The following is a 15394-nucleotide window of genomic DNA, read 5'->3' on the forward strand; positions in this document are numbered from 1 at the left end:
TGCAGGTGGGCCGTGGTGGGCCATAACGGGGTGGCTGAGCCAGTGGGCAGGGCTGGACGGGGCAGTGAGCCCCAGGAGGCAAGGGGTCTGCAGTTCATAGAGAATGTTCGCCAACAGGACTGTAATTTGCCCCATGGGGTGGGCCTTGGGGGCTGCATTCACTTCCTGCGCAAGCGGTTCTCAGCAGAAGGGGCTGCGAGTCCCAGAAACAGGATGAGTGTCTCTGAGCTCCGTGAACGCTCCCTGGTACCGGCCCGGGCGCCGTCCTGCTCTGTCTGTGCTCCCGCGGTGCTCCTACACCTCTCCTTCTGGCGCCCGGCCTTCCTTGTGCTTCTGGTCTGCTGGCATGTGTACCGGTCCCCAGCTACTCTGCAGACTTCCCGGCCATCGCTTTTCCTACTTCTAATCTCCCTGCTCCACATCGGACCCAGAGGCCAGCTGAATCGAGGTCCCAGTGGCGAGGCCCAGGGGAGCCCCGAAGTCAGGCCCTGTGGGGAGGAGGGTCCTGGCTGAAGAGACATGAGGCTCCAGAGCACAGGGAGAGACGAGCCTGCACACAGAGTCCACCCCCGTGACCTGCCTCGCGCTGGGAAGGGCAGCGTGGCCACTGAAACCAGCCGGATCGATCCTTTTGGTCTCTGACCGCCGGCAGCTCGCAGGGAAATGCGTGGAGGCCCATGTGGGCCTCCTGTCCCCTCCTCTGTACTTATTTCTCCTTGACACTGACTTTTAAACTTTCCCTCACACATATTTCTATGCTATTCTCTATTCTTGCGAGGGGCTCTGGATCCCTGTGGTGTTCGCTGGGGTGCAGTAAGGAAATGGATAACACCAGGACTGAAAGAAAGTGCGAGAGGCTTCTACTCAGCCAGGCAGCCAGGGTGTTCAGCTCCCACAGAAACTCAGGCCCGGAGCCTTCCAGCTAATGTTTGACTCTAGTCCGAGGCCATCCGTGGGTTCAGACTGCTCCACTGAGAGCCTGAAAGGCAGCAGGTGCACAAGAACCGGGTTACCCTGATTCTTCAGGACCTCCGTTGGGGTGGAAGGAAACAAAAGGAAGGGGTGAGGGGGCGGCACTGCAGGTGGCAGAAATCAGCAAATCTTGGGGAGCGGAGGATGTGGGCGGGGCTGCATTGTGACTTTCATGGGCCGTGGACACTTTTGCCTTTGTGGCAAAAATGATATTTTATGACAGCTCTGATAGAAGGACAAGTATAACCCTGGCTGGTTTCATTATTATAGATTCATTTCCCCCCGACCCCGAATTTAAAAGAAATGAAAATGAAAATATTTTCTTAGCTCCTGAAAGTGCCGGGGGCCCAGGCTTGTGGCGCTTTGCCTGAGGCACCGGCCCTGGCTCGGGGTGAGAAGTGTCCCTGGACTCAGGGTGACTTGGAGAGGGCCTCATCCTGGAACTCCCCTGCCATCAGAATAGCCACTGTGCCATCTGGAGGCTTGGGCCCAGGGCCCCGGTGCTTCTGCTCTGTGGGGAGGGGACCGGTGAGCTCCGTCCAGTGATCACAGAGCCCAGCTCCAATTCCACCATTTTGCTTTTCAGACAAGAAAGGCGAGACTCAGAGGAGGAAGCTGTCTGAGTCCCAAAACATGGAGTGGAGCTCTAGAGTGGGAATGCTTGGTCCCCGTGGGTCTGGGCAGCCTGTGGGTCCCATTACAGCCACGTGGCAAAGGTGTCCTGGCCGTGACGCCCCCTCATGCGGAGTTCATGGGACTGTGTGTGGACAGAGTCTGAGTGTAAGTTTGCCACTGTCCTGTCTATGAAGAAAGGATCTATTAAGAAAAATTAGAAGTAAAATGAAATAAAATGAGGGGGGACAGTTCCACTACCCAAGCAGTTTGCTATTTTCAAGCCCCAAAGCAACACCAATTTATGGTTTCAAACATCGAACAGTAGACCTGTGGGCCACACCACGGGTGGTTCATACGTGGTCTTTCAGGCAAGGTTCCCGAGACCTTTACCAAGCTGTGCACTGCGAAGAGAACTCTATAAAACTCTATTTCTTAAAAAATAAACCCAACTTCGGATGGCCAATCTGGCCCAGATCTGTGAGTGTTTTCGAACGTTCTTGGTCGCAGTGGAATGGCCTCAGCTGCTGAGGGGGGAGGGAGCCTTGCAAACGTGCATCGCGTGAACAGCTACCAGAAGCAAGGGCTGTCACTGCTGACTGTTGCTCAAAAGGAAGAAAACCACAAAATCACCCCAATACCGAAAACAATAACAAATAGCCCTTTGGATCCCTGGGGACCCAGGGGCTTTCCGCAGACCTGAACTTGAACTTGAAATGCTCAAATGGCACCACAACGAACTTGGGATATGTGACATGCAAGGGACCTTGCTTAAGTGACCCCTCCCTCCCTCTCACTGTTGGCCCTCACATTTCCATACGTTACCCTAAACTTCCGAGGACCCCTGCTTCTGGGACTTCCTGCTTTTGCAAGAAAGAATGTATTAAATTTAATGATTGATCAGGATCATGAGTTGCCACGATTCATTTTTTTTAATAATGAAAATCCATAAGAGTTTAAAATATTCTTACACACCTAGCTGGCAAACACCCCTGACCTCCACGTCCCCCGTGAATTCACACATAAGCTAGCGAGCACGTCGGTGCTGGCCGGCCCCCTTTGGCACCAGAACACAATAATTTATTAAGCGTCAATACTTCATAAGTGTGCACGAATATCATGCAAACATATGCCCATACTCACAAACAAAACGTGTATTAGAGTCGTAGACTTACACAAGACATCTTGTAAACAAAGGGAAAGAGGTTGGCATTTTCTGTACAAAATATGCAGGTTTTTCTTTTTTAATAATCTGTAAGATGCATCATACTTCTGGCATTTTCAAAAAGTGAAAACTGTATAAAAATAAATATTCTATGTACAAACACACACACAGGCCAATCCCAGGTTAGAGGCATCACTGCAAAACAAAAACACACAAAACAAGGTAGAGTTAGTGTTGGTGGGTTTGTGGGTGTCTCCTTCCCTGTGGGAAAGCAGTGTGCTCTTTGGAGGGCTGCGGTGGCGGGCAGCTCTGGATAGGGGCACCACGGCCCCCTGGGTGGAAGGCCCTAGTGCGTCTGCACCCCAAAGCAGAAAATCACTTTCGCCTTCCTGTCACCCCCTTCGTGGACACTAGAGGGCACCTGCTCTCCATGGGGCCTTTGGAGGTCCTGCTGTTCATGAATTACTGCACCCTCCCAGCCTGAATTTATGGCCTGAACCAACAGACAGGAGGCTCTCGGGCTGCTTCCCCAAGACCCTGCAGCTGTTCTTCCCCCTCTAAGCTCAACCACTCCCATCTCCTAACCATCAGCCGCAACCGTGAAGCAGGAAATCTTGGAAACACCTCATTCCACGCGCCTCTTCCCTGCGTCTGTGGTTTTAAAAGGTCTAGGGGAACACGCCAAGGGGATGAGGCATGGCTGCAGGGGCGGATTCTCGGGGCAGCCTCTCCCTTGAGGCTGAGCTCTCCCTTTCCCTGGTCCGGGATGCTTTGGGCACCTGGCCGTGTAGGGACTCCGCCTTGGGCCTGGCGTCTCGGTGGTTTCACTACTTTTAACTCAGTCCTGTGAACTAATGAGAGCCTGGGCATTTAGCCCAGAGGAGCTCTTCGTCTGATTGTAAGTGGCCTCCGCTGTCACTGAGACAGGGCTCGATTAGCTAAGCCCCAACTCTTGGACATGCTGGGCTCTCCGGCCCTTTTATGAGGACAGACCAACACTTGGAGACCACGGCGTGAGGGCACGAGACATCTCAGCGGGAGCAAGGTGGAGGGAGGGGGAGCAGCACGGCAGGGGCTACCTTTGCCGAGGACCCACTAATGCTTCTGGATTAGCAAATCGATGGCCCTTGTCAAGTCGAGGAGCCCTGTGCTTGGGGGCCCCTGGCTGCAGGGGCACAGCCCTGTGGTGTCAGACAGCTTTAATGATGGCGATGCAAGGGCGAACACACGGAAACTCACTGCTGGTAGGAATTCTGGGGCCCCGGGAGGGGCTGGGCTGCAGGACTCGTGTGTGCAAGCACGAAGCTCCGGCAGCTTCAGCTCAACGGAAAGGGGAGAGTGGTGACCCGGCCGGTCTCCACGATGAGGTGGAGAAGCGATGTGAGGGTATAGTTTAAGCAACTCAGATTCCCTACATCTGGATAAATGTTATCACGTGGCTTAATGGCTTAAATGACCGTGTGTGAACACTGTGAGAATAGCTACTGATAACTAATTTTAAAACGTGGTCTAGTAGTCCTCGGAGGAAAGGTGCTGTGGAAATTAACCACACAAAGCATAAAGATGTCAGCTGTGTGGCTTCATGGAAATTCCAGACGCCGGGGTCTGCGGATGCCTGAAAAAGCATTTTAGAAAGTTCTCTAAGTGCATGCAGCGTGTGGGATGTTTAACGGGCACCCTGCCTTTGGGAGCCTTCCTTTCTCGACCCACGTCATTTGCAGAGAGGCCCAGGCTGGAAATTGCACGTGCGTAATCACACTTGAGAAGGGGGCCGTGTGCCCCGAGGTACCGCAAACCACCGGGCAGCCTTACCTTGTTCCAACAGCCCTGGACCGGTAAGCCGTCTTCGCCCTGCAGTGGGGAAGGAAGGCAGAAGGCTCAGACTCTGAGACAGCCCCCCAAGCGAGCGGGATGGGGGGACAAGGGCCACCAACCCTGCGGCAGCTGATCTGGGTACAGCCCACCTCCTGTCTATTTCTCTTCTCTGCCGCAGGGCAGAGCCTCGGAAGGGGCTGGGAAGCAAGCCAGGCGGATGTCCCCTTGACTAGGGTCCCATGTAGTTGCAGTGCAAAGCCAAGAGGGGCTGCCCTAGCCTGTGGGGTCAGGCAGCAGGGTGACCTGAGTGCCCCATGAAGGACAGCCTGAAGCCCCGCGGGTCTCTGCGCTGGCTGTCCTGAGGGCTAGGTGCTCATGACTAAGTCTCTCGGCACTTGGCGGCCTGTCTCTTGCTCTGTAAAGCCCGGGGGAGGCGTGGCTGTATGAAATGGCTGCTACGGTGTCCCCAGCTCTCCTGCCATCTGAGCTGCCTCTCTTCCTTAGCTGAAGGAGGAGGACGTCTAGGCAGGTCCATATGACAGTCAATAAGGAGGAGCACGGGACACAAAGGGGCAAGTCGCCTCACAGGTATTACCACGTGGCTCTGAGGTGCCTTCAGCAAGGCGACGCTGGCCTCTGGCACAGCCTTAGCCATCGCTGGGAATGGGGGGGGTGAAGTGGAGGATGGACATCAACTGTGCACCGTTTGTCTCCTTTGATGGAGGCCCCTGAGGAGCACCTGAGTCTCCTCGGGCCCCGGTGCCCCCGCCTCTCTGGCATACCCTTTGGGGAATCTGGAAGTTCCATGAGACAATGTGGGGAGGGTGGGGCTGAACCAGGGCAAAGATCTGGTTTTCAGTCTGTGTCTACTAGAATTGCAGCCCAGATTCTAGAATCCACATTCCAGGGCACAGCAAGACTGGACACAGGGTTTCGGGGATCGGAGCAAGTGGTCAGCCCAGAAGCAGTTGAAGGGGAGCCCTCTGTGCCCCAGACCACGAGAGGTACCTAAACCGCTCACCTGGCGTTCAGCAGGCAGCCGGCCCGACACGGAGGGCCGAAGAAGTCTAGTTATCTTGTACTAAGATAGCTCCCCCTTCCCCCATGTCCACAATAACACAGTGTGGGAGACGGGGAAAGGAGCAACGGTGAGAAACATAGTTCGCATTAAGGACCAAAGGAAGATGACCTTCGTTGTCCCCTCTGGGTCAGGGAGGGTCTGCAGGGGGAGGTAGTACATTCCAGGGCCTCATGAAGACCTTCCCTTCCCCAGCCCGCCCTTCCCCAGCCGCCACGGTGCAACACTTCACATGGACCCTGGAAGGGAGAGGAGCCTCCGCGGGCCACAGCGGCATTCCCATTGGCCCATGACGGTGGCAGGGGTGCGGAGGAGAGCGAGGCAGGCAGAGGGAGCGTGGGAGAGAGGAGCAGGGGGCTGGGGCTGCAGCTGGCAGAACACAAGGTGCTCAGATCATGGAAGGCATGTGGCAGAGGGGAGACCTGGCTGGTGAGTAATGGAGGTGCTCTGGAGGGACCAGGGGGTCCCATGGCTGCATGCTTGGGTTCATCAGGCCGGGCGGGGTTTCAGCAGTGGGGAGACAGGAAGCAAGCTCCTCTACACTCTTTTGTTTCGTACACTGGTCCTAAAAAGTCTCCTCACGGGGCTCTGTGGTCACCTCTTGGGGCCACATAGCACATTTTCTTACAAGACTTTCCCTTCTCTTCAAAAATAATTCCCTTGGGATCCTGGGGCAGGATGTGGGACCCGGGTCCTCATCTGACTATGACTTGTATGAAGATAGCTCCGCAAACTCCAGACCTCCTGGGGGACATTTCGGGGAGCAGGAGCCTTGTAAGACAACTGCCTTGGAATGAGGCACCATCTTCTGTTCCCCTGGACGGCTGCAGGGTCGAGAATGTCCCTGCCCGAGGGGACCTGGGCCTGGCGCGAGCAGCACTGTGGCCACTCCACCGGGACATGCTTGGAGAGGACTCCTAAGTGCCTCCCCGTCTCCTCTCTTCTCTTCCTCAACGACATTCCCAACCTTTCCATTCTCTTCCAGACTTGCTGGTGGTGAACCATCTAAAGATGGAAGGAAGGGAAGCCAAAGGATGGTCTTCTAGTATCTTCCAGGGTTTGAGCAAAAGGGACGAGCCCTTTAGCATCTAAAACCCTGATCTTGGACCATCCCCTGGTGCTGGTGGTATCACTGGGGCAGCAACCCCAGACCCAGCCTGGAAGAACGGGCAGGGTGGCCCCCTCTTCTACCTCCGTTCTAGAACTTCTCAGTCTACCGTGTTTGTGAGCATGCCATCATCAGCCCCTGCCACCTCGAGAGATGGGGGGAGCGGGAAGGGGTGTGGCACCGGCTCGGGCATCTCATTTAAGTCTTTTGCCAGGAGCTCGGGGATGCTTGCCCAACCAACTGCAGTGTGCGAAGGAAGTCACGGTTGCTGAGAACCTGTCCAGAGAATCCACTTCCCTAGCTTTCTTTCTGGGGGCAGGAGGGCTAGAAGCTGCTGTGAAAGGAGAATCAGGTGCAGCCAGAGCTGGCTTGGGGGGCGGTGGGACGGCTCACATTAAGGGCAGGTGCTTTGGAAGCAGCTTCGGGAAGAAGCCAAGAAAGCATCCTGGCAAACTGCATGCTCGAGGGGGCATGGCGGGAGCCCCTGGGGACCAGCCAGGGCGGGGAGAGAGAAGGGGCAAGAGGCGTGTGTGTCGGGGGGCGGCCGGAGAGGCATGCAGGCGAGAACCACACACGTGGGGAAGCCCGAGTCGGCCATGCAGGCAGGGGAGGGTGAGGCCATACCAATGGGCATGGGGCATCCAGTCCGTCCAGCCCTGGTAACCCCGGCTCCCCTTTCTCTCCTTTAAAACCTCGGTGTCCCTGTTCACAAAACCAACCACGATGATTATTTAGGTCAAGGTGGGCCAGCTCCGACGGTGGAGTGGAGAGGCCCAGGTCCCTCCCCGGCCAGGATGCAGGACCCTCGAGGCAGCTACAAGTAGAGCGCCAATCCCAGCTGATTCCCACTTTCCAGATTCCACTTCAGTGCTCTCCTGGGCTCCGCGAGAGCTGAGCTGTGGAACGTGTCCAACCGGCCCCCTCTCTGTTTAAAGCCTCACTTGGAATAAACACCAATGAATTTCAAATTTAGCGTAGTATAGTTTTCGGAACCTTCAAAAGGATTGTGAAGGCCCTTGAGAAGCCCGGCTAACGTGCCACAAGTCATGACCTTGTTTGAGGGTGCTTCTTGGGGGGGTCTGTCCACTGATTCTGGTCTGCTGTTTTAGTTGCATGGCTGGTGGGCGCTGGGAGGCTGTATATTACGAGCCCCTTTCTGGCCTTGTTCTACCCCGTCTGGGGCCTAGATGGCCCGAGGGAGACACAGACCCGGGTGTCCTGCATCCTGACAGGGGATTCCAACAGCTTGAGCTGCTGGCCACAGAGGCGGCCACGAAACGAAGAAGGCAAATGTGTGGCTCGCAAATGCTCCACCGGCTTCCAAATCTATCCTGGAGTGGGGAGCCGAGGCCTGCTCCGAAATCCCTTTCCTCGGGGAGGGGGTTCTTGTCTCCACACATCAAGTGCTCTGCCTCTTCACAGGGAAGGGCTGTCGCCAGAATGACGTGCAGCTGTGGTGTGAGGGCACGCCCCACAGCAGGCGGAACCCCCTGGCCAAGTGCACGGATAGATTGGGTAGCATCAGCGTAGACGCTCCCTCATCAGCTTAGCTTATTTGCCTTCTTGGCTTCCAACTTGCAAACCTCAAGGAAAAAACCAGAACAATGACAAGTGATAAATGAAGACATACCAATGGGCAGGGGGCATCTAATCCAGGCGCTCCTTGGTCTCCCTTATCCCCTTTAGGCCCTCTAGAGCCTTTCTTCCCCCTCTCCCCCTGTAAATAATGGTTTAGTCCGAGAGAAAAAAATAACATCAAAACTTCAGGATCATTCATGTGTTAAGGTTAGAAACAGAAAAAGAAAAAAAAAAAATGGAAGAGGGAAAATAGGCTGGCTTAATTAGGATATTCTTCCCAATGAGATTTGAGGTCAGCGCTCATCCCCACCCCTCTAGAAACTGGAAACCTTGGCTAAAGCCAGTGGGCAGGGGAGCAGGGGAAGAAACTGAGGCCCGGGGGTGGGGAGCAGGAAGGCTCAGAGCTGGAGGCGGAGGGAAAGGCAGGTGGAAGCTACTCGGGGGCCAGTCTTGCTAATTCTGAGCCCAGAGCGGGCCTGGGATGAACAGCGGGGCCTACTTCCTTCTCCGGAGGGTCCATTTTGGAAAGACTTTGACCTGACAACCTTGGTCCCAGTTGGTTGGCATCCCTTTGATACTCTGTTAGGGGGCAAGATGATTGATTTAGAGTCCTGGTGTGTGTGTGTGTGTGTGTGTGCACGTGTGTGTGAATGTCTGCACATACGGGTGTATGAGTGTGTGTTGGGCATGTGTATACACGTGCATGCATGTGCGAGTGTGTGCTTGTGCGTGAGCGTACAAGCACACGTGTGTACATGTGTGTCCAGGGCTCCTGGGTGGCCCCTGGCTCTCGGCTAGGTCCTCCTATCGTATGTGTGGCTCTGGCCTCTGGTCTGAATCAGAGGCAGCTGATTTGTGTATAGACAAGTTGGCTCAAGGAACTCACTTGTTTCTGAAAAACTTCAGTAAGCATCATCTTTTTACATTGAACCCCCTTTTGTATGTGTCAGGGTCACTCTCCATTTCAAGAAAGGCTATGGGGAATTCTCCGCAATGAATTTGAGCTTGGATTGTCCTATGTTGGGTCTCCTTTTAAAGGGGCCAAGTGTGCCCGTGGGGAGTCTCCTTGGAAACAGTTCTCCACTACAGAAGGCTGGCTGTCTCATGTCGGGGGGCTTCCACAGTGCTCCCCGAGGTGGACGAGGCCTTGGAGGCGGGCAGCACAGGGATCAGAAGAAAGGCTTAGAGCCAGAGCGGGTCCTGCCTGTGACCAGCAATGTGTCTTTGGGAAGTTACTCAACCTCTCTGAGCCTTATTTTTCTTCACCTGTGCAACGTGGATAATTACACCTGCCTTATAACTTTGTTGTGATGTCTTTGTGCACATTTAATAGTGCCATTTAATAGTGGCATTGAGTCCGTGCTCAGTAATGATAGCTGCTTTGTCATGATGACAGTGGCGACGATTACTTCCTGTGAACCCGGACTGGAGCCAAGCCGGCTGCCGGCGGTGTGGCCCGGCACACCCACCGTGTTCCTGCAGTGGAAGGTTGCACGGTTCCTGAGAGGGGGGCCAAGGACAAGAATGCTTTTTTATGTTTCTCTGAATCTTTGGAAACGCCTCAACTGTCTTGATTCTAGAAGTTCCTTGTAATCTCCAGTTTACTGTTCTGAGTGAGTTTTCTAAGGTGCAAACGCTTCCTTGGAAAATGAGGTCTTCAAGAGGACACGTGCCATCGCATTGGCTCTGAGCTAGGCCACCAACGAGAACATGATGGCAGGAAGAGTCCCCGAGCCGTGGACCAGCAAAACCGCTAGCTGTTTGGTGGGGAAGCCCCGGGGTACACTTTCCCAGCAACGTGGTGCCTCTTTCTCCTCAGGTCGGGCCGGGGTAAAAGTGAACGCAGCTGCCTACGTCCAGAGGGTGGGCAAAGCTCCTGAGGAGCTGGTGGGGGTGGGGTTCCAGGTCCCGGATGATCTCCCTGCGGGCAACAGAGGGTCGGCCGCAGTGGTCCTGACTTTCAGGGTGCGTAGCTTGCACCGTGGGGAGCCATGTCCTGAGGGCCCAGGAGATGGCTTTAAAGTGGGTGTCCTTCGAAGGTTCTAGAGTGCGAGCCGTACCTTCATCCTCCCTGCCTTCCACCCCCAGAGTGACACAAAAGAGGCCTGGCAAAGAGGGGATTCTAGGTGGGCAGAGGCCAAAGACAAGTCAAGCAGCGGAGGTCTTTAAAAAATACAGATACAGAACTTGATTTTGGAGGAACTGCGTTGAAGCTGGGAGAGTGGAGGGGAAAGATGAGGGGATGGGGTCCGGCGATGGGGTGAGCGCGTCTGCAGGGAGAGGTATGGAAGGAGAGAAGGGAGGAAGAGTCCGGCCTAGGCCAAAAGACATAACGGAGGGTGGAGAGGCAAGGAGGCAAAGGGGACCTGGCAGAGCTGGCCGCTTACACACACGGCACGCACACGCACAGCACGCACACGCACCCAGGCGGGGCGTGTCGCAGAACGACTGCAGCCTCCCGGCACGCACGCAGACCCTCCAGTTGGCTGGCTTGCAGGGAGCCCCACCGTTTCACCCGATTTTCCTGATGCCAAATGCCAAATTCATGTTGCCCTTTATCTTTTTTTGTCCCCCCCCCCCTTTTTTTAAGTGGGCTCCATGTGGGGCTTGAACTCACGACCCTGAGATGGAGACCTGAGCTGAGATCAAGAGTTCCAGGCACCCCTGGGGCACCCTTTATCTTGTGATGAACTCTTTCATCCTAAACGTGGTTCCTGGGCCAAATTCCCGGGGCTGTTAGAGGCCGGGAAGAGTGTCCCCTGTGACAAGGACAGGACATTCTTTCCATGGTCATGTGTGTCCCCTTAGAAAACGGCCTGTTTTGGGCTCGGGGCCTTGCGTGCTACTACAAGGACCTTCTCCCTTTCAGGAATGGGAAAGAGGCACCAAGACCATTGCCTGGTGGGACACAGAGAAGCGTAGTTTTAAGACGATGTCCCCGTTCACTGTAAGACGGAGCAAAGGGCTTGCGGCACACCGGCCAGGGCCTCTCCACGGGCCCAGGCGTGACGTGCGGTGAAGTGTGAGAGCGGCCTCGAGCAGCCCCCTTCTCACACCCGGCAGGGGCCGGGACTCGAACTCCTGCAGCTTCGCCTTCACGAGCAACAGCGAGGCTTCTAACTAGAATGTCGTCGAAGCCCCTCTGGCCTTTTCCCTTCATCAAAGCGTCACTATTCTGAGCTTCCAGGCCTCGGGAGAAAGAACCGTCCGTGGCAAAGCGCTGACTCTGCTTAGAACTTGTTTGTTTTGAAGGCTTTATTACGGAGCCCTCACATCTCCCCCCAAGAGGTCTGTTAGGGCCAGTGGTATAAAGAGGTCTGTTTGAGGAGGCGAGATGCAGGGGGCACGCCTCCAGGACATTCTGGCATCCTGGGGGTCAGAGCTCTCGAATGGAGGACACAAGCTGTTCCTTGACTTGCAAACCTGCTCTTTGGAAGAAGTCGATTGTTCTTTACGGTTTACGGGAAAGTTGCGGGAAAGCGGGTTCGTGCAACCTGACGGTTTTCTGGACTTGACTTTTACTAAGCGACGTGTTGCTAATTGACAAATGGGGTAGGGGAAGGTTTGTAAAGCCTTAGGAAGGAGAAGTGGAGGAGAAATGTTCTCCCACTGATTCCTGGGGACCTCACTGGCTCATTCAACCACCCCAGAGCTTTGCATCACGGCCGCCCGCCGCCCCTCCACCTGCGACGAGGGCTTCCGCCTGCCCTGCCTCCATCTCCAGGACAACGCGGTCATCGCTGCTTGTGCAGCCTTTGAATGGCCCACTGCCGCAAGCCAACTGAAAAAGTCTAAGAAATGGTTTAAAAGTATTAACTGAATACGATAAAGACAGCCAGAACACTTTAGAAATAAATTAGAAAGATTATTAGTATGCCAGCCAAGAGGTGGAATGATCAATTTTTCTTTTTTCTTTTTTTTAGTGGCCTACATCCTTTGATGGCACAGGAAGGAAGGGGGGCTTCCCAGCCAGAACATTTCTGCAAGTAGGTCTGATGATTCCAGTGGTTTCTAGACTTGGTCTTCCACGGTCACTCTGCCTGCTTCTCTTCTTTATAAAACATATGGAACAAATTGAGTTACTTTCGACCAGCTTCCAGGAAGCAGAATTGAGGGCTATCGAAGAGCACAATAAACATCTTCAACGGAAAGACCTGGAATTGGTGCAGGATATAAGCATATGGATTCTGGCATTTTCTATTCACGAACACAGTTATCAGTGTTCGAAGATCAGCTGGAGGACCTGGGGTCTAGGAGCCACCTGTTCTGCCTCCAACCGTCTGTGTGAGCTCGGGATATTTTGTCGTGGTTCTGGCCTGTCTCTCCATCTGTCCTCCCACTCGTTCTCTCCTCCAAGACCCTTGGACAACATGACCCACCGGAAGATGTGCTGGGGCCTCTAGGCGCTGTGGGTCACACTCTGGGGACCTCTGCAATGAAGCAGCAGATGAGACATTCTGTGAACGGACCCACAGCTCATCTCTGGGTCAGAGGCAGTTAAATGGTCCCTGCCGGGCCCAGATGTGGCCTGTGTCCGATATGTGGTGTGTGTCACATCCTACCCCAGGGCTGTGGGTGCAGGGGATGGTCAACAGCTGTGTGCTGGTGATGATGGCAGAAACCAAAGGACAGCAAAGGACCTCGGAAGGTGCCATTCACTTCATGGTCCTGCGGACTCTTTCCAAGAGAAATAATGGCTGTGATCAGTTTTTAAAGGGCTGGCTGCTTACAACAGTTGTGTGCTTGTGCTTGGAACTGGAATTTATTTCTCTCTCACCAGCGGCCTGGGATGCCTGGAGAAATGAAGTCTCAGAAGGCTGCAACCAGGCAATGGTGGGTCTAAAAATACCATCGAGGGGTCCATTAGCAGGGCGCTGCAGAGAGTGGCACGTGGCTCCCGTTGCTGGATGGCAATGCTAGTCTGATGGCCACCATGGGATTCAGTCTCCCCTTGCCATGGAAAAAACCCATGCTTCCATTTCAAGATTGGGCCCCATGCTGCCTGAATGCTACAGAGTAAGCTCCTCACTAGAGAGCCTTTTAATTTAGGTCGATTTACCAGGAAGAACTGAATTTGCCAATGTTAGGTCAGGAATCCCCAATTGATCATTCCACCACGTCATGAAGACATTAGTAACCAGAGCCAAAGTGCAAGGGCTCAGACTCACCCGGTTTCCTTTGTCCCCAGGTGGTCCATGTAAACCCTGCAAGAAATCACAGAAATGAAGACACGTTCGTGAGAAAAGAAAGGATGAGCCTTCCTTCCAGGCTCAGAAAGGTCTTCACTGATGCCTAATTCATCAGAGACCGGCTTAATTATCCCCATTTTACGGAAGGGGGGACAAAGGGACTTGACCTCAAGACACATGAGTTATGGGTGAAGCCAAGAACACGGTTCTGGTTTTCTCGCTCCGCAGCCGAGGCCCTGGCCTGCCGCCCTGTTCTTCTAGCTCAGTCCTGCCAACAGGTGGCAGGTGCAGAGGACACGGTCTGGGCGCAGAGAACTCTCCCGGCAGAAGAGGTGTTTGCATGGCTCTCCCTCCAGGCTCTTGCTAGAAAAGTGGCCCCAAAGCTGCTCATATCCCCTGCTCAAGGCACAGGCTGTTCCCCGTGAGCTCAGCTAGGGGTGCCGCACAAGGCAAAGCCTGGCCGGGTTGGCTGCAGCAAAGCGGCTTGGGCAGCCAAGCACGGAGCTGGCGAACAGATACACAGCCTTCAAGTGGGAGGGAAACAGAGGTCCTGGCTCTCTCAGGCCGTCCACCTTTATAACAACACAGCAGGAAATCTGCTGAAGCCGGGGAAGGCAGTCTCTTGGGAAGGCTTCCCGGTCACGAAATATCTCCTTCTTGCATTGCAATGATCTGGCTTTGTTTCTGCCCCTCTTCGACGGCAGGTGCCGCGGCACGTTCCTCTGTGAGATCCCCGCCCGCTGCATCGAACACAGAGGCATCCGGTCAGATGGTCCACGTGACTGAGGATCTGGTACCCCCCAGGGGCCACGTGTCCCCGGGTCTGCCTTGAGCGGTGCCCAGCAGGGCAGTTCCACCTGCCCGGCTGTTGGCAGCTTCCTCTGTCATGGAAATCAGCATCCTCCTTGGCTCTGGATGTTTGCTCAGGCTCTGGGGCTCCTGCCCGGGCAGGGCTTTTGCTAGGGGTAGGGATAGGTGGAGAGAAAGCATGACACTTACAGGAAGCCCAGCCGCTCCTGTTGGTCCTGTCATCCCCAGGTCGCCTTTGCTGCCCTGAAACAGGAGAAAGAAACCCATGAGCCCTCCCTGATGTGGTAACAAACTTCCGCCCACCGTTTTCTGTTTTTGTAGGAAACCCGGGAAATCTCTCTGGTGCCTTCAAAGAGCCCTCTACGAAGCAAGGGCTCGGCAGAGGGTGTGACTGGTGTGGATGACACCACGCGGGGGGCTTGGAGGCCCCCTCACCCTCCCTCCAGCAAAGCCCATCCCCCAAGGCCCTCTGGAAAGACTGGACAGTGCCCTGAAGGTACTATTAGCTGGCCTCAAGCAGAAGCCGAGGGGAGCAGGAAACCAGCATGGACAGGGAAGGGGGGAAGAGAGAAAGAGAGATTTGATTTCTTCTTTGAGGCCACGACTGTCAGCCCTGAGAGCAGCCATCCTGGTCCCCAAAGTGGCTATGATCTCAGGGAGGGACACCTGTGAGGCTCTTCAGAAGCTCCCACCCTCCGCACCCTCAGCGATGTGTGGTCGGGATCGAGGGGGCCGGAGCCTCCCCTGGGGCAGACTCTCCACGGAAGCCCCGCACAGTCTAGCACCCCTGTAGCCCTCCGGTGATCTCCCCCTACAAATGTGCAGAAACCGGGGCCTGGCCGGGAAGAGTGGATGCAGACAGGAAGGGCAGCCCTCCTCCTCCCCTGCGCCAAGCCCCCCAGCAGCACGGCACACGCGCCCGCTCCACGGGAGACAGTGACTGTGGGAGCTGGCCTAACGCCCCGGCCTCCTGACTTCTTGATGTTGCCCAGGATTTTCTTACACTACCGGGCACTCCATTCCATGCTGTCTCCCTATATCATCACAAGGCTTAGGTGTGTCTGCTC

General features: G+C 55.1%; 1 protein-coding gene across 1 annotated transcript in view; it reads right to left on the minus strand.

The window, feature by feature from the left end:
* Positions 1-2510: 2510 nt before the first annotated feature.
* The window catches only part of COL13A1 (collagen type XIII alpha 1 chain), a 144908-nt gene continuing 132024 nt past the window's right edge, over positions 2511-15394 (minus strand). The window contains exons 38-42 of the mRNA XM_040624694.1: positions 14517-14570; positions 13497-13532; positions 8381-8467; positions 4562-4600; positions 2511-2944 (exon numbers count right to left, since the gene is read on the minus strand). Of these exons, the coding sequence (XP_040480628.1) occupies positions 2942-2944; positions 4562-4600; positions 8381-8467; positions 13497-13532; positions 14517-14570 (219 nt within the window). The 3' untranslated portion in view covers positions 2511-2941. The remainder of the gene's footprint in view (positions 2945-4561; positions 4601-8380; positions 8468-13496; positions 13533-14516; positions 14571-15394) is intronic.

Source organism: Ursus maritimus, unplaced genomic scaffold (assembly GCF_017311325.1).
Source record: "Ursus maritimus isolate PB19 unplaced genomic scaffold, ASM1731132v1 scaffold_7, whole genome shotgun sequence".
NCBI lineage: Eukaryota > Metazoa > Chordata > Mammalia > Carnivora > Ursidae > Ursus > Ursus maritimus.